Source organism: Daldinia childiae (genome assembly GCF_008694065.1).
Source record: "Daldinia childiae strain JS-1345 chromosome Unknown Scaffold3, whole genome shotgun sequence".
In the NCBI taxonomy this organism is placed as follows: Eukaryota; Fungi; Ascomycota; class Sordariomycetes; order Xylariales; family Hypoxylaceae; genus Daldinia; species Daldinia childiae.
This window is the reverse complement of record NW_022984644.1, coordinates 239,007-265,423: the sequence shown is the minus strand read 5'-3', so window position 1 is coordinate 265,423 and position 26,417 is coordinate 239,007. Positions and strand designations below refer to the sequence as shown.

General features: G+C 45.9%; 8 protein-coding genes across 8 annotated transcripts; 3 read left to right on the top strand and 5 right to left on the bottom strand.

Moving 5' to 3' along the window:
* Positions 1-234: 234 nt before the first annotated feature.
* On the bottom strand, positions 235-1,794 carry GL218_02829 (UBX domain-containing protein 10; the record flags this gene model as incomplete). The annotated part of the gene is made up of 1 exon (XM_033579366.1): positions 235-1,794. One exon carries the CDS (start codon positions 1,792-1,794, stop codon positions 235-237), a length of 1,560 nt encoding a protein of 519 aa, XP_033437132.1.
* Positions 1,795-3,566: 1,772 nt separating this feature from the next.
* GL218_02828 (PAB-dependent poly(A)-specific ribonuclease subunit PAN3) lies at positions 3,567-5,948 on the top strand (the record flags this gene model as incomplete). Its single annotated transcript, XM_033579365.1, has 5 exons — positions 3,567-4,119; positions 4,175-4,272; positions 4,322-4,504; positions 4,559-4,865; positions 4,915-5,948. The coding sequence occupies 5 exons, from the start codon at positions 3,567-3,569 to the stop codon at positions 5,946-5,948; spliced, it is 2,175 nt and encodes a 724-aa protein (XP_033437131.1).
* Positions 5,949-7,553: 1,605 nt separating this feature from the next.
* GL218_02827 (U6 snRNA-associated Sm-like protein LSm7) lies at positions 7,554-8,178 on the bottom strand (the record flags this gene model as incomplete). The annotated part of the gene is made up of 3 exons (XM_033579364.1): positions 7,554-7,684; positions 7,774-7,845; positions 7,959-8,178. 3 exons carry the CDS (start codon positions 8,176-8,178, stop codon positions 7,554-7,556), a joined length of 423 nt encoding a protein of 140 aa, XP_033436407.1.
* A 2,956-nt stretch (positions 8,179-11,134) lies between these two features.
* GL218_02826 (uncharacterized protein) lies at positions 11,135-13,067 on the top strand (the record flags this gene model as incomplete). Its single annotated transcript, XM_033579363.1, has 3 exons — positions 11,135-11,249; positions 11,533-11,646; positions 11,710-13,067. 3 exons carry the CDS (start codon positions 11,135-11,137, stop codon positions 13,065-13,067), a joined length of 1,587 nt encoding a protein of 528 aa, XP_033437135.1.
* Positions 13,068-13,870: 803 nt separating this feature from the next.
* Positions 13,871-15,173, top strand: GL218_02825 (uncharacterized protein; the record flags this gene model as incomplete). Its single annotated transcript, XM_033579362.1, has 3 exons — positions 13,871-14,025; positions 14,134-14,878; positions 14,961-15,173. 3 exons carry the CDS (start codon positions 13,871-13,873, stop codon positions 15,171-15,173), a joined length of 1,113 nt encoding a protein of 370 aa, XP_033437134.1.
* Positions 15,174-17,011: 1,838 nt separating this feature from the next.
* On the bottom strand, positions 17,012-17,898 carry GL218_02824 (Sorting nexin-3; the record flags this gene model as incomplete). Its single annotated transcript, XM_033579361.1, has 3 exons — positions 17,012-17,040; positions 17,257-17,578; positions 17,797-17,898. 3 exons carry the CDS (start codon positions 17,896-17,898, stop codon positions 17,012-17,014), a joined length of 453 nt encoding a protein of 150 aa, XP_033437133.1.
* Positions 17,899-19,391: 1,493 nt separating this feature from the next.
* GL218_02823 (putative rna rnp-1 protein) lies at positions 19,392-22,207 on the bottom strand (the record flags this gene model as incomplete). Its single annotated transcript, XM_033579360.1, has 6 exons — positions 19,392-19,643; positions 19,704-20,111; positions 20,174-20,587; positions 20,642-21,025; positions 21,149-21,727; positions 21,881-22,207. 6 exons carry the CDS (start codon positions 22,205-22,207, stop codon positions 19,392-19,394), a joined length of 2,364 nt encoding a protein of 787 aa, XP_033436411.1.
* Positions 22,208-25,529: 3,322 nt separating this feature from the next.
* GL218_02822 (Actin-related protein 2/3 complex subunit 4) lies at positions 25,530-26,274 on the bottom strand (the record flags this gene model as incomplete). Its single annotated transcript, XM_033579359.1, has 5 exons — positions 25,530-25,538; positions 25,592-25,636; positions 25,700-25,825; positions 25,889-26,215; positions 26,272-26,274. 5 exons carry the CDS (start codon positions 26,272-26,274, stop codon positions 25,530-25,532), a joined length of 510 nt encoding a protein of 169 aa, XP_033436410.1.
* Positions 26,275-26,417: the final 143 nt, after the last annotated feature.

The window sequence follows — 26,417 nt, the reverse complement described above, 5'->3', positions numbered from 1 at the left end:
GAGGCTCTAAACATTATATACCTATGTACCTGTATAGCTGTAACTCTACATTGTAAACTAGTAGTAGGGCGTCTGGGATAAAATAGGGTTGGATAGCAGCATAGCTCTGGTTGTTTAACACGATGCATTAACGAACCCCACACATAACACATCTCTACAAATAGTGACCGATTCATTACATATTCATATAATGGTTCTATTCTGCTAGGTATATTAAGTAAGTCTGTATATATTCTACACTGCACCCTGATCATCATCCGACTCATCGGAGATTATACTCTCGACGATCAGGTTACCCGACCTGCCAATCGTATCCGCCAGCGTAGCAGTAGAATCCGGCTCGTAAACGACTCGGGGCAAGGGCGACGCAATCCGGAACTTGTACTCATGCTCATAGCCCTCGGGCTCCTCCACATCGTCATCGAGCTCCTCTCCTCCCTTGAGCAAATCGTAGCACTCCACAAAAGCATACAATTCCTCCACCGTAGTCGTGTCCACGAACCGTCGCACGATTCGCCCGTCCGCTTCGTCGGGCATCTTGAGAGCGAGCCGTACGACATCCTTGGCGGAAGCTTCGGGTTCGGGGGCCACGGTACACGCGCGCCAGCGTCGCCACTGTTGGCGCTGGGCGGCGCGGCGTTCTGCAGCTTTGGCTTCTTCTCTGGCGCGCTGCTCGGCCTCGGCGGCGGCGGCTTCGGCTTCCCTGCGCTGGCGGGCGCGCTCGCGGTCGCGAGCTAGAGAGCGCTCGTATGCCGAGTCCTGTTCGGTGCGCAGGGTGCGCGCGACTTCGTGGGCAGTGCGTTCGGCGCGGGCGCCGGCTAGGTCGGGGGCGTACTTGTTGATTGCGGTTTGGATCTCGGCGAGGTAGGTTCCGGGGGGTATAGGGCCGGCTAGTCGCTTGACGATGCTCATGCGGGTGCTGCCCTCTTTAGGGGTCAGGCACACTAGGCATGAGGAGGGGAACTTGGTGCAGTTGTACTCGGCGGCGACTTGGTACGCCTCGGAGTCGAGGACGTTGCCGCCCCATAGGACAATATTGTTGTTGGGCTCGTTGACAAAGCTGATGACGTCAGGCGAGAGTAGGGTCTCCCGTGTGAAAGATTCTGTGTCGTCGTGTTCGGGCGACATGAGCACTATTAGGAGGAATTTGAGCTCCTTCTTGGCTAAGTCGAGGGCTTGCGCGAAACCACCCTCAAAGAAGGGTAGGCTGTCGTTACCATATTCCTCTTCGAATTCTCGCTTGAACCGGGAGGCAGTATCACGCGGCATCAGCATGCGCCGGCCCATGGTGCCCTTCCACCCACTCGTCATACTCGTGGTTATCATGCGGGGCCGTATAGATGCGGGGAGAAATGCGAATATGTACATGAATGTGCGGAAGAGCGTCGAGACGGCTCTGTATCCGAAGTTGAAGGGAGCGAATAGGATAGATAGGACGAAAGGCAGGCGAGTGGTCGTCTGAGGTTGAGGCACTATCCTCGGTGCAGGATCAGGTCTGGCTCGCGGGACTGAGCGTCCAGAAGGCCGTGCGGATGCTGCGAAACTCTCTTGTAGGTTTTCGTGTCTCGCTGCTTGTCGGGGAATGTCGTTCTGAGCGGCCATAGCTTCGACTACGGGATCGGGACCTTCGCCATCGAAGAACTTAGCTATTGCTATTTGTACGTTCCATTGCGACCTCTCTAACAACGGCACCGCATCCTTAACATCTTGTGCTGTGACCTGGGTGTACTGTTCGAGGGCCGATTGCTGCTCCGGAGAGAGCTGGCCTATATCGATATCGCCGTTGGTTGCCATCGTCTTGATATGTACGACTAAGCGTAGGATAAAATTTGCGTGATTTAATATCAGGGCTCCATATGTCGTATGAATTAGCGATTCCTAATAAGTCGGTATCGTCCTTTGAAGTTGTGAGTTTGAATAGATCTAAAGCCTCGATAGCTTCTTCTTCTTCTTGCCACTAGTCGTTTTAGAAAACTTTCAATATGCCACTAACTACCTGTAATAGTTTATTGTTCTACCGGTTGAATGAAGATTTAAGAACTATAAGGGTACCGTGCTTAGGTTGATACTCAACAAGCTGGATGAGTAAGTTGGCCTGAGGTGAAGACAAATGAAGACTGGGGATTGTTAGGTTTGGTGGCCTTCCGGGCTGATAAGTTGAGTTACCTAACCTAATTGTAAGTCAGTACGTAGTACGTAGTACGCAAGGCAGGTATGTAAGTTTAATACGTATGTATTACTTTGAAAGGACTAGCGTGAAGCACAACGTTTAGACTTGAAGCCTATAATAGCTTAGTTTTTATCATAAACAGTATAGTACCGTGCATGAAAAGCTTATATTCTTCCATGTCAGTTCCTTTATTGTCTGTGCATTTACAATTAATTATTTCCAAGGCTGAGAGAGGACATCTTGGCATCGGACGTCGGGGCCAATTAAGTTGCTTTCCGGCTCTTAGTAATCTGGCGCCGTCATCCCACTACAACTTCACTGCAACTTCTACTGACGTGCTTAAACACATCCGCATCGTATCTTTGTGCCCTTATCGTCAGCCTCACACTCGCCTCCTAAACCTTTCAATTGATACTTTCAATTGATACTCTAGCATTATAGTTTCAACCCTTTCGTCCTTGCTGAGCGTACTGTTTTGATTTATGGGCGAGAGCTCGCCCATTCTTGCCAGAAAAATGGGAGCGCTTTGAGGTGTCTAAGTACGTGCGTGCACTCTGACTCGGACTTTCTTCTACTCTTACATTCTCTCGCCCTTACTCACTCCTCTAACCTTACAAACTAATACCTGACTATATATATATGTAGGGGTTGTATCGACAGGGGCAGCGTATACTTTCCCCCCTGACCTTACGTAGCGACTACTCCATGCCGAAACTACGAGAATCTGCAACCTCTACCCAATACCAATGGCGAATACGCGGTTCGGCACTGCCGATAGAGGGAGGCAGATGGCCTCCCCAAGACCTAAAACGCGTGGTATGTTTTCAATTCAATGGGGTTAATGGGCGCGTCATAGCGTCATGGGCGTGCCTCCTAGCTGACTCACTCATCTTAATATTCTAATTATGTTGACTTATACCCTTTTAGACAGCAAGGACACTCTCTGTCGAAACGTACTAATATATGGCCATTGTCGTTATGAAGATCAGGGATGTGCCTTCAACCATGATAAGGGCTCCTCTAATTCAATGGACAAGTAAGTAGTGACGCTCTTCATTTGTTTTATACACCGAATTTCAATCCCGATATCCTGGCTGGCTCCCTCTTTGGTCCCATTCGAGATTTCTACAACGAAGCAAGAGCAGTTCTGTATAGAATCAAAGAGACTTCAAACTAGGGCATGTAGAAATATTAGCCAATAAAAAATAGCCGCTCGACGGTCGAGGCAATCGACATGATAGGGTGGAAGTATCTGATCACTATTCGATATCTACCGACCTCTACTAGAGTTTTAGTCTTCTCGATTATCATAATTGCTATTAGACATAAGCAAAGAGGAAGGTGTCTTTGGGCTAGTCGTTTTATAAAATAACGAGCTATACAATTCGAGGCAAAAATGGCCTGCAGTTGGTGGAAAAGCCATGGGCGAGTTATTTCGGAGCCAACCGCCAGCTATTCTCAACCATTATCCGAGCTCACAGAAACACCGCTGTCTCCTACAACACCAGCATATTCATCGTATTGGGCTCTGCGATATTTTGGGGGCCGTAAAACCCTTTCGATAAACCCTTTAGTTACTAGCCGGTCCGACTTCGCGCCTCGCCTCTCGCCTCGTCCGGGTACCCGTATTACCGTGGTTCCTGGCCGCTCTATCCAGCGTGAAGAGTTCAACATGAGTCCTACTCACAGAAGTTCCTCAGTTCCTTCACGTTGGCCCTCGCCTTGGACATATATTCCAGAATTTAGTGATGTGGCTAGCCCAGGATATCCAGCCAGCTTTCACGATTCCAGTGCAACATATTCCGCCAGTCTTGCTAACCCATTGTCTAGTGGTTCTAAGAAATCTCTGAATGTCGAATCCCCGTCATTCACCCCTACTCAACTTGGAGGCAAGAAGTCTAACTTCTCGACGAACGCTACACCTTTTACACCCCGGGGTGCCTCTACATGTGAGGACGCCTATTTCCTAACGCCCTATTGTATACTTACCTACGTGTTCAACAGCTACAACTTCGACCTTACAACAAGATACGGGGACTACGCTGTTTAAACCAGCACCGTTTCCAGATTTTACCCCCCAAAATTATGATCTAAATACTGCGGTAAGTCTAAGAAAGATGGCTTTTGGATCAAAAAGTTAATGAGGCTCAGACTGCAAGTAACGGTTCGGCGGATGGTGGATCCCTTGGCTATGATCCGTTTACCATGTCCAGTGTAAATCAAACACTCCCTTCAACACCGTACAATCCATACGCCGATGATCACAACGCCTTGGCCGGAGCAGGTGCACCATATTATACCGCTCAAAATTCTTATGCGGCTCCGTCTCAACCTGTAAGACCCCGGTTTTGATATATCCATCCTGACCCACTATCTGACAGGCTATAGCTTCAATATCACCTCTACTACCCTATCACTACGGGGAGAGAGAGTATGCAGCCTTACCAGCGACAGATATATGACTTATTCCTTCCGGAATCTCTCAGAGAAGACCTTCAGAAAAAGTCTGAAGCTACTAGACAAGTCCTTCCGAGTCAACCTGGAGTACAGCTGCCTTCTCTCCAACATTATCATTCTCTCGTTCCTTTGGATACCAAAATTCGAAGCACAGCTAGTACTTTTGGCCTTCCGAGTTGGGTATTCAAAGCAACCTCTCGCAAGAATGGGAACACATTCTGCTTAAGGCGAATCGAAGGTCTGTCCCCAATTTGATTTAAGTAGAAGTCGAACTAAATAGACGTTAGGATTTCGCCTCACCAATGAGGAAGCCATTAAAGCCGTGAATTCGTGGAAGAAGATTATACATCCCAATATAGTCACTACGATTGAAGCATTTACTACAAGAGACTTCAATGACAGTTCCCTTGTATTCGTTCACAGTTATCATCCTCTCTCAAAGACGTTAGCGGAGCATCACTTTCCTACCAACCGCTTCGGGCGCCCGACAACCGTATCAGAGAGGGTATTATGGAGCTATCTTGTCCAGCTAGCTAGCGCTCTTAAGGCAATACACAAGGCTAAGCTTGCAGCGCGGTGCGTCGACATCAACAAAGTAATTTTGACGGACAAGAATCGCATTAGGCTTGGTGCATGTTCAATTCTAGATGTTCTGCACTTTGAAGTACCTCGTCAACTTGAGGAGTTACAGCAGGAGGATTTCTATAGCCTGGGACGACTCATCCTGAGCATTGCAACGAACACTCCACCACGAAATCTTGGTGACCTACGCCTACCCCTTGAGCAGCTAGGCAGAGCGTATTCCCCGGAATTAAAAGAGAGGATATCTTGGCTACTTAGCCCACCACAAAATGTACCGACAAGGACCGCGGAGCATCTAGTATACGATCTCGCTCAGCATATGGATGATGTACTGGTGGCATCATTCAATACCCAAGACGAGGTTACCGCTCACTTAGGCAGAGAACTCGAGAATGGCCGATTAGTGCGATTGATGGCGAAGTTGGGCTCTATTAACGAACGACCAGAATTTGACAATGACCCCAACTGGGCTGAGACATCAGAACGTTATACTCTGAAACTCTTCCGAGACTATGTCTTCCATCAAGTTGACGCCCAAGGAAACCCGGTCGTTGATTTAGGTCACATCGTTAGTTGCCTAAATAAGCTAGACGCCGGTATCGATGAAAGGATTTATCTCACTAGTAGGGACCACCAATCGACATTCGTAGTCTCATACAAAGAGTTGAAGAAGCAGGCCCAGAGTGCATTTAGCGACCTACTTAAGGGAGCTAATAAGCCGCAGGCCAATCGCTACTAGAGAGAGCGCGGTTCCGACTACCCAAGCACCCAAGATCAGCAAATTGATGTTTCACGGATGTTGGGGAGAAGAAAACGATTCACAGTTCGGTGAAGTTGGCAAATCAAATGAACACCATAACACGAGGAAAGCTAGAGGAACTCGGGGAATAGGACTATATTCTGAATTTGAGAGAAACAGGAACACCTATGAAGGGTTCTGCAATGAGGACATTGAGAACAATACACGATGGGATAGGATATTCAAAGTAGAATTCATCCGAAAGTCGTAGGAATTCGCGACGAAACATACAACAACCAAGGAAGCGAAGCCTCGTCTTTCAAATTCAGAACACGAAATTACAATCATAGAATCATCAACAGATCTAGACACTCTTCCACGCGAAGACCGTGGGACTACGACTTGAATCCCTTTCTTTGCGGCCGTCAATATGGAGTCGGCCCGAATCGAGAAGCCTCCGTGCCCTATTGGACTATATTTTCGTCAATCAGTTGAATACTGACGATACATAACAAGAGATGCACCATAGCGCTCCTCTTTCAGGTAGTAACCTCGCGATTTGGTTTGTCGCCGTTTCCCGCGGTCATAGACAGGGTCGGCTAGGCTGACTACGAAGGAAGGACATACAACATTGCGATTTGTTTTCTCAGCAAAGTTTCGGATCAAGATGCGGGTTTAAAAGAAAGAAGCATGCGTGAATGAAGCGTCTATGATCACAAACATACCTAACTATCTCCCAGAGTATAAAGTAGAATATAAGCAAAGTTTCTTACCGTTCAGGAATTTGTTCCTTGGCAAGAGTGGAATTATCTTGACTGATTGTGGTACTGTGATGTGATTTGATTGTTAGACGCACAGGTCAGTTTTACGTGTATACTTATTCGATATTAGAGCCAGAGTTCTGCCACACTATATGATACGACAGGAGCACATACGCAACTGACGTAATAAGATTATTATTCCAATATGTCTATCACCGCCATTGTCCCGCGGCCGTCTTAGAATTAGGAGGTAAGTTTTATGAGAGGGTATGATTTCATTAACCTGTGGTCCAAAGTATGTAATAGGCGTGTATTTTTATTTTGATATAAACAGATAGGAGCGTTGGGTTGTCAATATCAGTGTATTTCCAGGAAATGACAGGGCATTTTTTAAAAGGGATACACGACTATCTCGTGATATAGGTGACGTGTGTATGAACATGTATTGAACACTAAGGTGTAGCGTAAGAGAGGCATAAGCTGCTTGAAGTTGAAAACTCGAAGGGCCGAACACCATTTTACCGATAGTACGATAATATTTTTTCGATGGGTATACGTAGAGCCAATATAAGTATGTTATTTGTCATACATGTCCTAACCCTAGTCATGGCCTTGTTTACTTACATCTCATCTCCGGCAAGCATATCGTACTACTTACTATTTCAGTTTTTCATTTTCGCATCATAGCCGTATTTGATTCGATTTGATTTGAGACCTATGCCATTCATAGGGCTAAATATTCCAGGTGTCTCTTCCATGCTAAACTCCTGGGGGACATTTAAGAAATCCCGCTAGTTTTCATTATCCCGGCCTCTTACTCGCTGAGCCGCAAGCCTTCGGGATTCTAATCTTCCGCTTGTTGCCCGAAGGGATTCTCAATCTCCTCGCTTCCGTCTACTGGGCTGATGACTACTAGTAGAGTACCTCGGGCGACGACTAAGCCTAGTGATCGAGTCGCCTCTTTCCCCTCATCATCTACGTAGGCGTCCATTAGTTTTTGCCGGCAAGTTATATAGGATAGTAGATCTAGATTAGGCAGTTGAGGAACTTGATAGCTGGCTTACCTCGCATAACTTCTTGCACGTCGTCGAGGACCAAGTTCATAAGCGCATCATAACCTTTCAGTGTACCGGTGACTACATATAGTTATATAAGTTAGCTCGAGTCTATTATCGTTTAGCACTACAATAGATGTAGTCCAGGGTTATATAATTTGACTGAAAGGGGGATGGCATGGTCGAGGACAGACCTTCTCGGCCACCATTAAATTTAACGGTGATCCTCTTATCTACGTATTTGCTTAGATCGAGGATGTTCTCTTTCTTTGGGCGTTCCCGTTCCTGCGGTGCACCGCCGCTAGCGCCCGAGTCAGCTCCGTGTCCACCTCGTCCTCCGCCTCGTCCGCCCCGCGCTCCGCGGGGATGTCCGCCGCCTCCTCGGCCACCGCGGTAGTGACCACGGTCGGCCATTATGTAATCTGGGTGTGGACGTGGGTTTGTTTTGAAGTGGTAAAGTATGCACTGTTCCCCAGCAGAGCTGGAATGCAGAGGAGGACGCGCTGTTCCGAGCAACCGAAAAAGATGCGGTGAAGAAGACTAGGCTCTCGTGAAGACTGATTTCGGAAGTTGGACGGATGCAGTGATAGGGGGTCGCGGAGGTCTGGACCGTTCGGTGACGAATCGGTGTTGCAGGCTACTATGAATACGGTTGCAATGACAAGCGACAAAGGAGGTATCGAGATTGGGTGAAGTTATCACCGAGTAGTGAGAACCTTGTAATAATTCGGTCCGGGTTTCTGCGCCTTTAATCCGGGCTTTTATGTGTCAGCTAATAGGTGAATAGGTACATTTAGGACACGCAGCCACAAGTCCAAGTCCCTAGTCAAGTTAATGCGTTAATGCGTAGATTGTTATGTCTTTCTTCTGCAGTTTGCAGTTTGCAGTTTGCAAGTTGCTGTCGATCGTAGAATACGGGGAAAGTCGATTGCTTTTTTTTAAAATCTCCCCTCTGTGGCTTTGGGCTGCGTAGAAGCAAATTAGTGGAACCCCGCGATAAGGCTATTCTCCAATTGATCCAAGGCTGGAGTGCCCCTCAAAAAGACGAAGGAGGGGCGGTTTTTTTTTTTTTTTTTTTTGACCTGTAAAATTTAGCTTGTTCTCGAACGCTTCTCTCTTCTGGTGTGCCGTGTCCAGGGGTACCGCGGGGTGCTGAGTGGCTTGTTCGGGGCTTTTGGAGGGGCATTTAGAGCATTTTACATAAAAAGGACCCGACGAAGGACTAGCGGCCTGTATGCAGCATCTGAGTAGCGTCCTGCAAATGTAGGGATGTAAGCTCGGCAGCACCTCTATCTATTCTAGCGGCTCTCAGGGATGTAAGCTGCAGAGTATATCACATCTCTTCTCGTTTCTAAAGCTGTAAATATACTTACATTATTTCGTACCGTACGAAGAGTAATTGTATGGATGTGAAGAGTATAGTTAGTTCATGGCAAAATAGGAGAAAAAACAAGTAAAAAAGAAAAGTTCAAAAAGCATGTAACTAACTAATATGAATAAAAAGTACCTCATATGGGAGTTGTCAACTCGCGTTCTTCACTACCTCAAAAGAATTAGATCCTGAGCTGAGAAGGCCCTAAACCGTATTCTTCAAATCGCACCCATTCGAAATTTTTGCTTATTAGTCTAACGCACCTCAGATCCATCACCACAAGTGGGTTTCAACGCCAAACTCATGTAGTCCGTCGATCTTTTCCTTGTTTTGTGCGGCGACAAGGGATCATACGGTCGGGAAGTCTTTAAAAAGAGCGGAATTCCAGCGTCGATGATCCTCTCCTGTATACGGCTAGGGTTAACCAAAGCTGCAAAGGGCCCCGAGGCGAGTCCGGGGAGGCAATGAGAAGCGAGCGACAAAAGGGAACGGAAGATGGAGAGCTTTCGGTCTCTATTCCGTGAAGCTCATGTAAACAGCCGAGATGTCGCTAAACTTCAACTTTTTGGTCGGGTGTCATTCTGTTGATATCTACCCGCGTATTATCCTATGAGCATACAACCTACCCCATTAGAACATTATAATTTAGAAGAGGGGAGAGAAGAAAAGTTCAACCAGGATAACCTATGTTTAATATGAAATTACTATAAGCATTAGGTACATAATATACAGATAACAACATAATCAATGTATATGTAAATATTGTTTACATAATGTTAGGTATAGATGTATACCTTACACACATGCACAAATATAAAGGTAGGTGGCTTGTGGCTCTTACCTCAGCTCAATTAACCTGCAGAGCTTGGGGCAAAAAAAAAAAAAGCCCATCAATAATATCGAGTCTTATTACCTAAACCAGCAAGCTTAAAAGCGTACCTAGGAGGTACATAGGTACCTTAACCTAGGTAGGTATACCTAACCCACTTCGCCATTCGCACTTTGGGAATTGGATCCTAGCAAACTGCCGTCTGTAAAATCTGTGGGCGGATTTCTTTTTCACCACCAACCTAAGGAACTTTATCCTATTTTAATTCGTTTTTATACTACATGTACCTACATACTATACTATACTATACTATACTACCTCCTAACCTAACATACCTACTGCGGTATCGTTCCGTGCCGTGTCTCCCCGAACTACAAGGTACGTACATAAAATCTAGAGATCAACAATTATGTCCATACCTATTGAACACTAGACATTTTGAGCCCCGCGTCTTTTGATTCCACCCCGGTTTCCGAAATTCCCTTATCCCCAGCCCATTCTCACGGTAGTTTACTCCGTATTTTCTATTTGCGTCGAGGCTGAGTATCATCATACTTCACTTGCTTACTTTATCATACACGTACTTCAATACCTCCATATATTCCATACCTCAATCCCTCAATACCTACATCATATGTTTTCATATTGACTTTCCCCTTTTCTTCCTTCTCCATTTAATTTGTTTGGCCTCTCGTTCGAACCCATTTCCCCTATTTTTAAAGTATTTTAAAAGCTACCCTCTTACTCACTGCAAACGAATCTAAAGGTTCGTTCATATGACGGCCGCCGAGCTCAGAAAAACGGAAAAGCCCAAAAGCTCGGCAGCCCTAACTTTACAGTCTGCGTGCCGCTCCCGGGCGTTTCGCAATTCTCGGCCCATCTGCGACTTGGAGAATTAATTCGTAATAAAGCGTGCTCCCGCTGTTTGCTTACCCTTATAATACATCACATCACCTTCTCAAACCCTCGGACAGAAATAGCAACGTCAAGCGAACCACTCCCCACTCATCTTGTTTTATACTCATATATGTCAACTCGTATTTTCTAGCGACGGAATTAATTGGACGTGTCAATCGGTTATCCTAAAGCTGCAAATCATTTTGTATATCAAGACTCCTACCAAAGCTTAAGAGGCATCTGTAAATTTCTCAACTGTGAGGCGTGCTGGAATGGCGCACAATTCAGAGTCTGATCAACATAAACGAAAAAGAGACATATCTGATGACAATGGAAGTCAAGCACCTCATGCTGATCGCATACCACAACCGCCTCCGCCTCAGTCAGGTAAGTCTCATTCACCCACCCATACACACTTACACATATCCACACCTTCATAGGTAGCCTCCATTTGGGACACGATGATATCGTTACGCCTTGTTTCGTATGTAACATTGGCTTCCATCTCTTTATCATCACATGTCCTATTATGAAATACACTTACCTTATTTATGTATCGTATCTTTATATCCAACTATTTTATTACACGTTCGCAAAATAAGTCCAATTGAGGAGTGTAGCCGCTCCGTAGAAAGATACTAGGAAAGATACTAACCTATCAATATCGAAGGCACGATAGCCCCTATCAATTATCTGTCAAAGGCCCATCCGGTCAAACTGAAGCTCATACAAGGCGACAGCGATACCTTCTCCGATGTTCTCACCCTAGTCAACGAGTATGAGGGTGAGCCGTTTCCACCTTATACTATTCTTCCTTGAATATACAAGGACTGACGCGATGACTCAGGAGTGTTGAATAGACATGAGAGCCTTGCTTCTAATTTAGGAGCGAAGTTGACGGGTAGCCGCTTGCTGAAGGCGATGGAGGGCGCTTTTGAAGGCTCAATAACGACAACTCCGGCACAAACGATATTTAGCCCTGATCCGGTTACGTGGCTTGACATTGTCGAGTTTGCCAAGGCAAAACCTGGGGAGTTTGTATTGACGCCTACTCCTAATGGCGGGCGTTGCTGCCAATTCCCCCTAAAAGGTGTCCAGGTCGAAATTGGAGAAGATGACTGGAGGTTAATAGTATCTGGCGCTCTGGACAGGTTTAGGCTTGTCCCACCACAACCTCTAGAAGAAGACGAGACGGCGGAATTAGCAACTCTCGAAATTGTCGAGCAGCGCCTACAGGTTTTAATCAAGAAGGCGGACGAAGTGGCGCGTAGGGCCCGCCAACTCAACTACCACTTGAGCGGACGAAAAGCGTCTATACAAGCGCGTCGCGCGTCGCAATCAGCCTCCGGTCCCAACTTCCAAGCTGTAAATCAATCGTTAGGTTCCGGTGCCAACCCCGGTTACGACTTACATGCCGATCTTCTCCAGCAGTTCCTCGCTCCCTCCCAACCTTCTAGTCACAGAATCTCTTCTGTTGGTTCTATACCACCAACACCAAATCCAATGGGCACCGCAACATCGACACCAAGAACCTCTATTCAACAGCAAACTATTCTAGGTAGCAACCGGCCTTCACCTAGCTATCCCACTGAGCCAGCTATGAGGGATGTAGAGGAAGAGAATCGCGCCTTGGTAACGGCCAAGATCGAGAGACTAGCACGTGGAGACGCCATACATCCGCCATGTGACAGATGCAGAAGGCTCAAGACACAGTGTATTAAACACTTAACTGCCTGCCAGGGATGCACCAAGAAACACGCAAGATGTGTGTGGAAGGGGCTTACAGAAGAGGAGGTGGCTTGGCTTAAGGGAGAAGCTGGTGGAGATGGAGATGACGACGGAGACGAGGCAAGGGACTCCGGTAGAGCTGTATTCGGATCCCAATCGCATCTCGAATTCGGCGAACGACGTAGGGAATCGGAACGCAGCGACGAACCTAGCACGAGTAGGTCTGGTTCGAGGATAGCCATCGGTAGACCCGCCGACGATGTCTGGAGAAAGGGACCAGAGACACCAATAAGTAGGCATGAAACTATGGAAGTGGATATAAGAGATGTGCGTCAGGGACCAGAATACCCAAGGAAAGAATTAGCTAGTGGGATGTTTAGGGAGCAGAAGTCAATGCTTAGCCACATGGCTTCCGTAGCGTCCGCGGCGGCAGATGCTGCTGCGATTTCGCGCGGGGGACATCAACATTCAGAATAACCGGAACGAGAACAAGACAACAATAACTTGGCCGTACATATATACGTAGGTGGAATTGTACATGCGGGTTTTCTTTAGGTGTTGGAAACTTGTATATACCCGGGCAGCATACGGCTGGGAGAAGGCGTGCATTATAGCTTCATGTCTGCTCATTTGCTTACCATTATTCATTATCCAACATATACGAGAAATTGAAAAAATTGAAGTTATATTACTTAGCTCTGGCAATGGGATGAAGTTAAAATTGTGCTAGATAACCTGATGTAAGACACCGAGGCTTAACGAGGCTCAATTAAGTGTCTTACAATCCATTATATGTATGTATCTGACCCCCCCCTCCCCCCTGGCCTCCTTCGGGGTGACCTGCCTACATGCCCAAACTTCCCGAAAACCGGGCTCGCGGGTGTTTGAGGCACAGTTAATGATGACCCACTTAATTTAACAGTTGAGAAGCGCGCTAGTTAGGGCTGCTCTATTAGACGCGACGGGATAAGACAATGTGGCGGCGGTACCCATTAAAAAAAAAAGTCAAATCTAATTGTATGTAATTCTTTGACGTCGTCAGTAGCGAACCTCCAGTTTTAAATTTTCCAATTTTAAACAATACCTCCACTCACTTGTCGACAGCTTAAACAAAACGTTTCTCACTTTTAAAAATTGCCATTCTAATAAGCTCATAATTGTGAACATTTTAATGGAGTGTCGGTAGTAAATGTTTTCCTACAGGCCGCACAGAAACTGACTTATAGCCGTCATCTCCATAACGGGTCATGGCTCAGCCGCCACCCCATGCGATTTACACAATGAACAACACCAAAAAGCGTCACGATGGCGCATTTCCGATACCACAGCAGTCGCCATTACCGCAATCTCGTGAGCTTGGTCTTGCAACTCCCGAGGCTACAGCGACAACATCGTCGCCATTCTCCAGATCTTGGCCACACTTGGTCGCCGGAGGGTACGTCATGATTCCTCTTCCTCGTCTATAGAGCTCCTTAAAGCTGGAAAATGCTCTTCAAAAAAGAAATGCATACAAGGCTTTCGCTAAGGCTCTCTATTCTCGCAGTATCGGAGGCATGACAGCAGCTGTGTTAACAGCACCTCTCGATGTTCTCAAAACCCGACTTCAGTCCGATTTTTATCAAGCCCAGCTCCGAGCAGCGCGAGAAGCAACAGGCCAAGCGCGCCTTGGCCCATGGCAGTCAGCCACGTATCACTTACAAGAAACATTCCAGATCTTGCGCGACGTGCATAAGTTAGAAGGGTGGCGAGCGCTATTCAAAGGTCTGGGGCCGAACCTGGTCGGAGTCGTGCCGGCGCGAAGCATTAACTTTTATGTGTACCCCACGAGCAAGAGGGCATATTCGCAATGGTTAGATGTATCCCCGGATAATCCGATTGTGCATCTAGGCAGTGCGGTGACAGCAGGGATCGCAACAGGGACTGCGACGAACCCTATATGGCTGGTGAAGACGCGATTGCAGCTTGACAAGAATAACGCCGAGCGCAAGGGTGACGTAGGTGCGCGCCGGTACCGCAACAGCTGGGACTGTATCCGGCAAGTGGTGCGGGACGAGGGTCCGCGGGGCTTCTTTAAAGGTCTGAGCGCAAGTTATCTTGGCATCACTGAAAGCACGCTGCAGTGGATGATGTACGAAGAAATTAAACGCAAGTTAAGAATACGGGAGGAACAGATCGTGCAAAGTGGCAAGGAAAAGACCTGGTGGGATCGTACAGTTGACTGGACAGGAAATTTCATGGGTGCCGGTGCAGCTAAGGGTATAGCGTCTATATTGACGTATCCGCATGAGGTGAGTACTCATGGAGATTATACAACGCCATCAAAGAATCAAATTGCGATCTGAAAGAAGAATTAACTAACATGATATCTAGGTCGCGCGGACTCGGCTCAGACAAGCACCGATGTCAGATGGTAGACCCAAGTATACGGGGCTCGTACAATGCTTCAAACTTGTCTGGAAGGAGGAGGGCGTCATCGGGCTATACGGAGGTCTAACGCCTCATCTAATGCGTACAATCCCCTCGGCCGCAATTATGTTCGGCATGTACGAAGTTATCATCAAGTTCCTCGGCGCGAAGAGCTAGATAAAAATACCTCTGGCACTAACCCACGTATTAACGCCCCTCTAGACAACTCCAATCCTATTAACATCCACGAATGCGATGGTACACGTCTATACCGACCTTGTAATAACATTAACTTGGTGTATGAGGCAAGAGGAAAAGGCAATGCTAGATGAATGACGATACCTCTCGAGCTTGGACTGGATATCCAAGGAATCATAGGCACCAAATGAAGCCATTATAAACAACAATCTCGTCTATGTCCCCACCTACGCACATACATAGACACTGTGCAGATGCTACATCACCACTACTGTATATCAAACGGAAATACGTCATAGAAAAAGGCTGGGTCACGATAGAATTACGAAGGCACAAACACGGCAAGGTTCTCGTTAGCCTGCTACGTTCAAGCAAGCTGGACTAGCAGGCAGCTATGATCTATACGTGTACGGAGTGGCATATAGCATGGTTGGCGTTTGGGAAGGTAAAAGGGGGATGAATGATGTTAGATAAGGCGAAAGAGGAATAGGATAAAATAAAAACGATCCACTCAGACCATATCTATTGAAAATGCATGCAATCATGTAGCATAAGGGATAGCTACATGTAGTGGGCCTCAGTATAAGACTTGAGTGTACTACGTTAGATCAGATAAATTCCGTCTCTACGAAATTAAACTAGGTAGCTAACTACATGTAGGTCTTCATAAGCCTAGCAAGAGACCTAGGTATCATGTTCTCGTTCCCTTGAGTATTTATTTATTATAAGATTTCGACTGAGCACTATAATATAGAAACATATGATAATTACAGACATTAACTTCAAATCATCAAGTTTAATTATCATTCCCATCTATATATTCACTCAAGACATCATATCATAGTGGATCGTCAATACCACCAAGCATCCGCTACCCCATCAAATTCTCACGAATCACAGCGCTCTAAGTAGCTACCCTAATTTCGCCGAAGTTTACACACGCTAAGGATATATAGTGTCAAATAAAAGGCCATCAGTCATCCAAGGCAACGTGCCAGAGTGGTTAATGGGTTAGACTCGAAATCTAATGACTTCGGTCGCACAGGTTCGAATCCTGTCGTTGTCGCGACTTTCCATTTATTTTTTCGATTTTTCTTTTTGATTTTTTTTTTTTCATATAATTTTCCACTTCTCTAATTTCTGATTTCGTTTTTCCTCCCAGTTCTGGGTTAGTATCTTAGTTGACGCATATTGGCTTTTAGGCTCAAACATGTCTTACATCTCGTGGAAATTTTTTATTCTTTTTTATGTCAACTGGTGTACTCATATAATTGGACTTGATCGCTAGGTAAGTCATCTGTGAGCATTATCTCTTAGGTACCAAAGCAAGCTTCGAATTTTACCCCGGATAACAATACTATTTCTCGGGTCTAGTAGAAGTTCAAACTAAACCGTCGGTTGCTTGAATTAAGCTTAGACGAAACACCCCAGGAATAGAAAGCGCAAATTATATTAATATGGGTAAAATCGACGAAATTAAGTATTTTTCGACTACTAGTACTTTGATCATTTTTGCTAGACGGCTTTAAACCGCATCTTGATCAAGTCAGCTATGTCCACGCAGGCGTCATGAAATAGATGTACGCAATTACTCTTTAACCTCGTATCCGTAAAGCTCAGGCCAGTAATATAAGCGGTTCCTTCGTTTCTCATCGTAATGTCGTCTCCGTCTCCCAGCTACTACGTTTCGATGCTACCCCCTGCAAGTGAGTCTCCACGAGTTGTTTAGGCGGTCTCTTCCGCAGCTTTCTAGGTATGCGACGGCTACCGGGATTTTGTGATCCGTTATTGGTAGTCCATGAGTCGAAAAGTCGCAGTCACCAAGCATTGCGGTCCCAGTTAGGGTCTAGAGATCAGAGTTAGCTATCCAGTTTCGAACATAGTCGGCATATTGACGTCAATCCCTCATGACAGCTCAAATCTGGCTATAAAAAAAATATTTTTTTATGTAACCCGTTTCCGCTCACTCATATTCTTATTTGAATCCTCATAGCCAGCCCATCGAATGAAAAGGAGAACTGCCATATTAAGAATGTGACTAAGGGGAAAAAGTCAAACTCACCCTGTACGAACGCAGCCAAGACCTTGCTGCCGGTCTGGAGTAGTGGATGGCCAACAACGATCTTGAGGAATTTCTCGAGCCCAGCACGGCGACCCTCAATGACGTCGTCGGAAAAGCGGTTGGTGAAGACCTTGCCGGGGAGCGGGGGAATGGTGACGCGGGCGCTCTCGCGCTCGAGAATGTCGCGGAAGTACTCGAAATCGCTGTAGCGCCGGCGCACCGAAGAGTGCCGTAGCTTAAAGGCCGGGATGTTGGTCCGGCACACGATCTCGTAATCCGTGTACATGTTGCGTGACGTGCCGTGCGTGCGCGGGTTGCGGACCTGTTTCATATAGCCAAGTGCCATTGGTCAGCTTACTATTACCATTGGTCGCACTGCTGATTCAATTGTGTCGTGTGATGCATATAAAATAGTAAAGAAGGGAGGGAGGGAGAAGAGTATAAGTCTTGCTCGTGTGCCTCGTTAAGTAAGGCTATGCGCCATTCACGAAGCTACAACGAAGCCATATGAACAATGGCGTGTTTCGGTAAGGGACCTACCTCTATCTCGAGAAAGTTCTCCGGAGGCCCGTAGATCTCCTCGAACGATTGCTGACGCGTGTCCGGCATGGACTGCAGGATGGGACGGGTTAAACCAGCCATTCCGCGCGGAGAGGTAGCTGTCGGAGAGGTAGAGGTTTGATTTGGCGACGTGGGTGCCGCTGAAACTGCGCCCCCGCCGGTCGCGGGGACCTGTTGTTGGTCGGTAGACGCCGTTTTGGCGGTTTGTTTCGTGACTGTTTATAGCAGTTCGCTCGAGGTTTTGCGTCAGAGGCTTGCGCCTCGTTGGCTTAGGGGACCAGACAATAGATTCGGTCGAAAATCTTAGTAGAAGGCGAGGTCGGACTTCGGTAAGAAGTTTCGGGTCGAAGGTATGTGCGGTCTCAGCTCAGCGTGATTGGATAAGAGGTAAGATGGGGAAATGTGGTAAGGTTTGGTGTTTTGGTAATTGTCGACTATGGAAAGTTCCAGGAAGTGGGATGAGGTTTGGTAGGTGGGCAACTGGCGGGTCGATAGTGGAGTTAGTACCTTCTAGGCGCCAAGGACGCTGTTTCCCAAATAATTGAATTAGGTAGGTACCTTTACTACATTGAAGGTACGAGCATTTAGCATATAAACAAGTATTTATGCTCTATATCTTGCGTGTATAATACTTTACAAAAGTACAGTACGTGTGTAATAATACCTGGTATAAGCTCATGCGGGGAAATACATGTATCTGAGAGTTACTGGTTTGCATAATCGTCCTATCACCTCACTTACCCCCCGATCTGCCCGACCAATATTCGGGGCTACGGGGATCGATTAGTAATAATATTAACTTCATCCCATCTTACCGTGACTTAGGTATACTACATAGCTCTTACCTATACTTATGATTATATATACTTACCTCTTATCTTGATTCTGAATTGGGTTCTCACAATTTTCCATATCGTTATTTAATATTTAAACGCATTAATTACTTACAAAGTAAGAAGGCATAACTAATAACTAGTGGACTTAAGTAACGTGTTGACCAACGAAATAGTTTATTGTGGCTATCTACGAATGATGCCTCAACTAAAAAGAAACGAAACCGGATTCCTAGCAAATCGCAAACTTGTGAACTCTGGGTGTAGTAGATTACCCCATATTATTGTCACATAATGACCAAAGACATGCGTCTTAATTCTCGCGTCTCTCTACTCATGTAGATACGGAGAATAAATCTGCGAAAAAATATCCCCCCTGCGCTCAGTCCAGAGCCTACAGGGTGCGAAGTCTGGTTAAGATCCTCAACTTTGACATTCCCATCAGAACGAGCGGCTCAGATGAGCGACCACGTGCTGATGCACCTTCAATAAATCTTTCCGCAGCTGGTCAAGCAAGGGATTCCTTCAGGTGTCGCATTCGATGATGATGATGGCTAGCATGAATAGCCCTCTGAGAAGACCGAATAGGTGTAGCAAAATGGACTTCTAGAGATGAAACGAGGTTGGATTTGTTATCCGTTGGTGACAATCGTTATTGTCGTTATAGCAAAAGCAAAGTTGATAGTGACTACCCCGAGTCTATGCAACTGAATAGCACAAGGTCTAGATGACCGTCTCGCTCTAGTAGGAGGGCAGCTGTCCTCCCGTAATGGCACGGCGGATAATCTTCTCGATCGCGTCCCACTCTAAGGCGGCAACGTCGGCCAGCGTCATATTGTCGAACGTTGGTCCTGACGGCAAACCCATCTCGCACCAGAAGAAGCCCCAGTAATCAAAGGTCTTGCTTTGCTCGAGTTTCAAGGCGCGCTTTCGACTGACGCTGAGATTATCTACAACTCGGGAAGTCTCCATGTTAATTAAGGCGATGTAGTACTGTTCAATCTTGTTAGGATACAATCTATAAGCAGTGGAATAGGGGTGGATATAACATACCTCGACGACATCCAGAGGGGCACCGGGTTTAACACCGAGGGCATACTGGTGGCACCAGCGCTCGGCAAAACGAGGCTGGTTATAATCGCGCAAGTCAAGCTCGGACAAGTTGGCCGTGTATGCAATGTTGTCCTTCTGACTCACTGTGAAGCCGGGACAAAGCATAGCAGCTTTTACAAGTCGGTTGAAAAGCTGCTTGGTAAGGCGATTGAAGTCGGGCTTTTGGCCACGGCGCATTGTGCCTCTCTCAAGAAGTTCCTTCAAGTACTGAACCATCTTGAATGTCGCATCATAGATGTAATGACGCTCCTTGATGGTGATACGCTCAGTTAGGTACCATGGCATCTTCTTCAGAGTGCTGATCATGCACTCAAATGGTCGTTCGGGACAACCTTTCGCATATGAGGCCTGTAGAGGGGTAATGTTAGGAGCGAGAACATAATTAAAAATAAGGGGAAAAGGCTACTTACGTGGGAGTTGGCCTCAGCATGCTTATAGAGCATACCCATCTCTTCCGCACAAACGAATCCTTTGAAGTTTTCAAAGTCATACTCGGAACCAAATGTGAATGCATAGGGAGACTCGTGCCAGTCAATGCCATGCGCAGTAGGGAAAAGTTCCTTCATAAGCTTCGCCTGAGAAGCAACTGTCATCTCCACATTGCGGTCACCAAGTTTAGGGTGGCGTTCCTGCTTAATAGCCGCTCGATGCTTATCCACGGCGTTCACAGCATCTTGGAACGACACGAACTCGACATAACAATCGTTGGTCTTGCTAGTAACGCGGTCCATGATAATATGGACAGGCTCATCCTTGTCGTTCAGGATACGAGCGCTACGACCCAAGAAGGCGATAATCTCGGCACGGGTAATCTCATAGGGGATCTAGAAGAATGTTAATCATATGCCCATAGTCCATCATTTCTATGAATAACTTACATTGCTAATGCAAACAATCCCGTGGTTGCTGCGCTCGGCAAGATGGCACGTTTCAACAAACGGCATGTTGCTGGAATGAAGCATATTTTCGACAGTAGGTTGCCCATTAGGTCCCGTCAAGTGATTCAACCAGTCCGAGCGAAGCTTCTGGATTTCCTCGGGAATAGGAAGGAATTCCAATGGCCCATAGATAGGAGATGTTGATCGTAGACTCGATCGCTGGCTAGAAGGGCTCTTAACAAGAGTCTGTCGCTGCTGGATCAGCTCTGTTGTCAAGGGAGTGGGAGAGGCTGACTGAGCTTTTCTCAAAGACTCTAGGAGGCCGTTTCCGCTTGAGGAACCACTAGAAGAACCCGATGTAGTGGCACTGAGACGGATGATGGACTGCGCCGATCGGTCAGCGCTGTGACTTCCCGGGGGAGCTAAGGGGCTAATTCGCCGAGTTCTTGTAGGAGTGGTACTGTTATGGCTTTGACCCCCTGAAAGATTGCGATCAAGTAAACCAACTCTCTGGAGACTGGTGGGAGTAGTGAATTGGACGAGGTTGCCCTGAACGATAGGCGTTTGGCGACCTCGAGAGAGTCCTATGAGGTCGACTGCCGAGCTTGAGCCACCTTGACTGATTATCTGGCTCTGAGAAGAGGTTAAACCAGTTCTACCCCTGAGCACCGTAGGAGATTTGTCCAGTGTCATGTTGGGTGGTGCCGAAACCGTTGTATTCTTTCGCTTGTGGCCGCCCTTCTGATTTGGGGAGGTCGTGGGTAAACCATTCGCGACGTTGTGAAGGACCTGTCTGAAGACCTCCTCATTCTCGCTCTTAATGGCACAGGACTGTCGACGATCACTGGCAACTCTGTCATAATCTTCCTGCATCGGCATGCCTGTCATTTCACGCTTCTGGAAATTCCAATCTGCAGGGGTCCAATGTTGCTGAAGGCGAAGCAGCATCGAGTGGTCTATGATTGATGGCTGCATAGCATTGTCAACAGCTACCTGCTGGGCTTGACTGAAGGGAACTCCACTAGGGAAGTTCTGCATATTCTGCTGAGCCTGGTGCATGTTCATGAACATTTCTACCGAAGGGACCTATAAGATGAGAAGTAAATTTGTTAGCATGGTAAACTAATTTACGATGTTAAGATAAACAAAGGGTGTTTTGTCATGTTTGATTATCATCAATAACTAATAAACGACAAGATGTAGGTGTAGGATTAGGTTTGGGAGGGGGATCTGTGTTACCTTCTCATTGTTGATGTTAGAGGCAGTTGTGCCAGCCATCGATCCCATCAATGTGGAACCAAATGATCTAGGGGTGGTATAGTAGCTGCCACTAGGAATAGTGACTACACGTGCCGCCTCAGTACTGTCCACTGCATTTACAGTGGTGTAAGCCATGGTATGGCTACCAGCCTCGGAAGAACTGATGTTCTTGTTAAGAGAAGCGCCTCGGACAGGAGCACCAGTGTCACTGCCCTCACGCGAAGTGGCATTCAGACCTCCAGTTAGAGGTTGTCGGGGTAGCTTGGAGTTAGCCCATCGGCTACCAGGAGCTGTAGTTCCAGACATATTCACTTAGATCAATGAGATGTAAATAGAATATGACTTAACTAAACAATATGTAAAGTCAGCATTATTTAAGTAGACAAGTAGTTGTTTTATCATGTGTTGATAGATGACTTATTACTGAAGGGATAATGTTCTAGTAGTAGTGCGCGGGGGGATAAGCAGGCTAAACACTTACACGAAGAAGTTGATTGTTGTTAAGTCGCGACCGGCGTTGTAAAGAAACGCTAAAGGGATAAGTGAAGTGGTTTGGAAAAGAAGTAATGACTTGTTGAGATAGAGGTCCAAGATGTAGTAGTCCTTAAGACTTCCAGGTGAATGCGCGTGCTGATGTGAATGGGTCGTTAACTACTTTGTCGATTAATATCCACAGAATCTTTATAAACTATCCGTACAATTGGGTTAGTCTTGGGGGAAGAGGGAAGGTAGAAGCGTTATTGAAAGTGTCAAGTTTGAAAGTGTGTTGAAGGTGTAACGGAAGGAAAGAATATTTGAAAGTGCGGGATGCGTATTAAATAAAATCGGGAAGACAAGTTTGTGTGTAGAGGTGTGTGTAAAGGTACGTCAGGTACTAAATATAATTACCAATGCACCGACGACAACTGTCAATACAAGGTAACTTTTGAAGCGTTGCGACGCAACGGGGTTGGTGATAGTGGCTAAAAGTGTACAGACGAGGGTACAGTCTAACCGTTGCCTAGCAATTTGTTCGTCCAAAAAAAAGGCCCCACGTCATGACTCGACTTGAATATGCGAAAAGAGTAATTCCGTGAACAAGAGGAGATGACAAGTAGTAAGGACATAAAGAATCAGGGTTGCAGGGCAACAAGGTACCTGATCTTGAAATATGGGGGTTCGAAAGCGGTTCACTCACTATGCACTTGATCGGTAGTAGATACCTGGGCAATTAAACTGCCCACCTCTTCATAAAACCGAACTCTGCTAAAAAGGACCACAGTGGGGAGAATGGTATCCAGAGGATATCTGGATAATGTCTGCTATCTGATTGTGTAAGTTAAAAACACCAAGGTATTCTTAGGCAGCCAATGAAATTGAGAGAATTTAGGAGGGAATATACGTACCAGGTATGAAATCACCAAAGGTCCAAGCTTCTAGTCTTGTGAGTCAGGATATTTAATAAAAGTTGAGAGAGTTATTACTTTGAGGGGGGAGGGGAAAGGGAGTTTGAAATACCTATTGGATAACTATGTACCTCCTAGGTAACTAAGAAAGTTAGGACCACGTCGAAAAGAGGTGACGGATGAATTCAAGTTAGATTCACAAGAATGTTTTACGAGGACTGTTAAATAGAATCCCCTCGAGACTTAGGGCGATGAGGATATTTTGTTGTGGGGAAGTAACAAGGAGATCGCGAGCTGGCACAAAAAAAAACCACCTCAAGTATCAAGGCTATCAGTTAATAACTACTAGAAATACCTTCGTATCTTTGGTTGTGGAGGAAGGCAGGAGAGAAAGGGGGGATAAATGGAAGGCAGGTGCTTAACGATGTTGAGGCAAGATAACTGCTGTGGCAAGACCTAGTGTTTGCCTCAAGGTTCGATGTTGGCGAACTCGAGATATCTAGAAATAGCATCGTGATATGACGGTAAGAGCTGCTATTTTGCAAGCAGTGGTCTTTCCTCTCTACGGTAGTAGTAGGTACTCGAGATGCCACCGAACGGAACCTCAGGTATCGTGGTCCATCCGGTTTACGAGTAGGCAAGAACACGAATATTCCACAGTTACTTCCAAGGCGTTAATTACAAGCCTCGCGTACCTAACCAATAATACTTGCTCAGTTACAATGTTAAGTGAAATCGCCAATAGGCCGTAGGTAGTATTTAAAGTGCAATATATTTAATAACGAGAGTAGAGCGTCAACTAAGGAAGCACACGCGGAGCAAACTGGTTAGTTTTTAAGGTAGGGCTACAACTAAAATATTCGGAACAGACCGTCTAACAGTTTGTGATGGTAATTGCACCCTTGAAATAACTTCATATGTGACCGTTGGCCCTAACGATAATTATACCCAACGCTACGGCTCAAGCCACGATTTTGGTGCTTTTATCTTCTCCGCAGTATTGGTGTCTATAAACCCTAACAGTTAGGACCTTTGCTGATAGGTAATTAATTCTATTTTTGTCAATTATAAAGAGATAGACAGAATGATCTTACGAATCTTGTTAAATGATAGGTGAAGTCAAATCCCACCATAGCTACGGATATGCTACCAGTTACGTCTTCGCCTTATGATCTATCTTAGTCCCATCTTCGATTTTATATATTCGATACTGTCTATCGACATAATTTTTGTAATAATTAGGCGTGCATATAATGACATTCGTGGTGCAACTAAATCCCTTGGCTGATGATAGGTAATTGATAGTATGGGCTCGGGCCCGGGCCCAGTATATGTCGTACTGATGCCAGTTTATTAATATGCCATATATTATATTCTAATGCATAAGGACACTTCCATAGGGTTGTGATATTAGGCCTATGGATATATCAAAAATATTAATGCTTTTATAACTCGGAAACGTGCCGGCCGGGAAAAATTCTATACCAAAGCACTATTCTCCCCGGCGAAGATACTAATTGAAGATAATCGTTGAGTGATAGTAGGACTCGCTTGCTCTAGGCATTATCGGGAGAAGAGTATGACCGCCACTTGAGACTGGTGAAGGCTATGTTATGCAATGTATTGATTTTCCGGGCAAGCTGATACGAGGAATCGAATGTCACAAACCACTGCGAGTATGAAGAGACGCAAAATGGGCTATTGTAGGATAATCTATTAGGCCAGCTCTCTCGATGGTGTATTCCTCGTCTATAAACATCTATTGTTACTTGGATGCTCAAAACTAAGAAATTTGGACACAAGACAGCGGGCTTGACTAGATAAAGGTTGCACTTGTAAAAGGGATGACAAGCTATAGGTAATACTGGGAACTGTGATATATATAGAATGAGGATTGTTGAACTGGAAACGAAAGCAAGGATTTGATGAATTGAAGAGCTTGAATATGAAGCACAATATTAAGCGTTTGTATAAAGATTGCCCAGCCAATCACTTCACTGCATCAATACCCGTTGGCTAGATAGATCAAATGGTAACCTGAAATCACTGTTTGCTATCATTTTATATCTAGGTAGGTAATGCATATTGCTAGAGTTCGCTGTCTCTATTTATACGGCCTCAACCAGTTATGCTCTGGGTATGTCAGTTCTTGCATCTCCGGGAGTTGTCAGCTTCATAGCTCCTGTCTTATTCTCTCTCCAAGTTTGACCGGGAAGAAACCCAGTTCTCCATGAGTGCAATTTTTAGTCAAACTGAGGATGGTATTAGTAAATTGCCGAAAAAAGGGTTGGTAGAAGGAACTTACTGGTGTTAAGAAAGATTCAGCCACGAATCTTGCCCGTGCGTTCAACTAATTTTGGTTAGTCAATCCTGACTATAAGGGGTCAATACTAGGATGACATAGATGACATACAAACAGCTTCATCTCCGAAATCTCCTTGTCTACTTCCTCCATGAATTGGATGATGAAGTCTACTAGCTTGTGTTTCAACATCTCCTCGGTATGGAAGTTGGTAATTAAGAAAGAAATATCGTAACCCTATTCGGACCAGATTAGCTACAATGGACACCACGGTAGCTCTACCGGAAATGGCGGGAATACCTTGATAGGTTTCCTCCTAAGGATAAAGAAGGCTTCGGCTCGCTGGGTCAGGAATCGGGTGAACTTGTGGACTAGGATATTCTCGATCTCGTCTGCCTGCTTGATCTTGATGCTAATTCGTACGCTATTGATGCTGGGTTCGATCAGGACCTTCTCGTTCTCATTGCGAGAGATGACTAAGGGGTTGAGTAGAACTTCAGGAGAAGTCTGGGCTTCGATCTCGGGAACATTGTGTCGTTCGGAAGTTTGGGAGGCAAAGTTAGAGAGGCAAAGGGCGGCCGTGAGAGTACTCCGCACGCATTGGAGATAAGGGCGGAGAGATTGGGACTGAGACTCGAAGTTAGTAGTTGAATTTTAGTATAGGAGATGAATATAGAATATACCATGGTGCGTAGAGCGGTCAGTCCCCTAACCTGGTGTTTGTCCTACAATGGGGTGTGGGGTGAAGCAATTCCCAGCCTGACAGCGGTCCTTTAAGTTAATTACGACGTCCTTAAGGTCTTAACGTCTAATGTGGGGCACTACATAG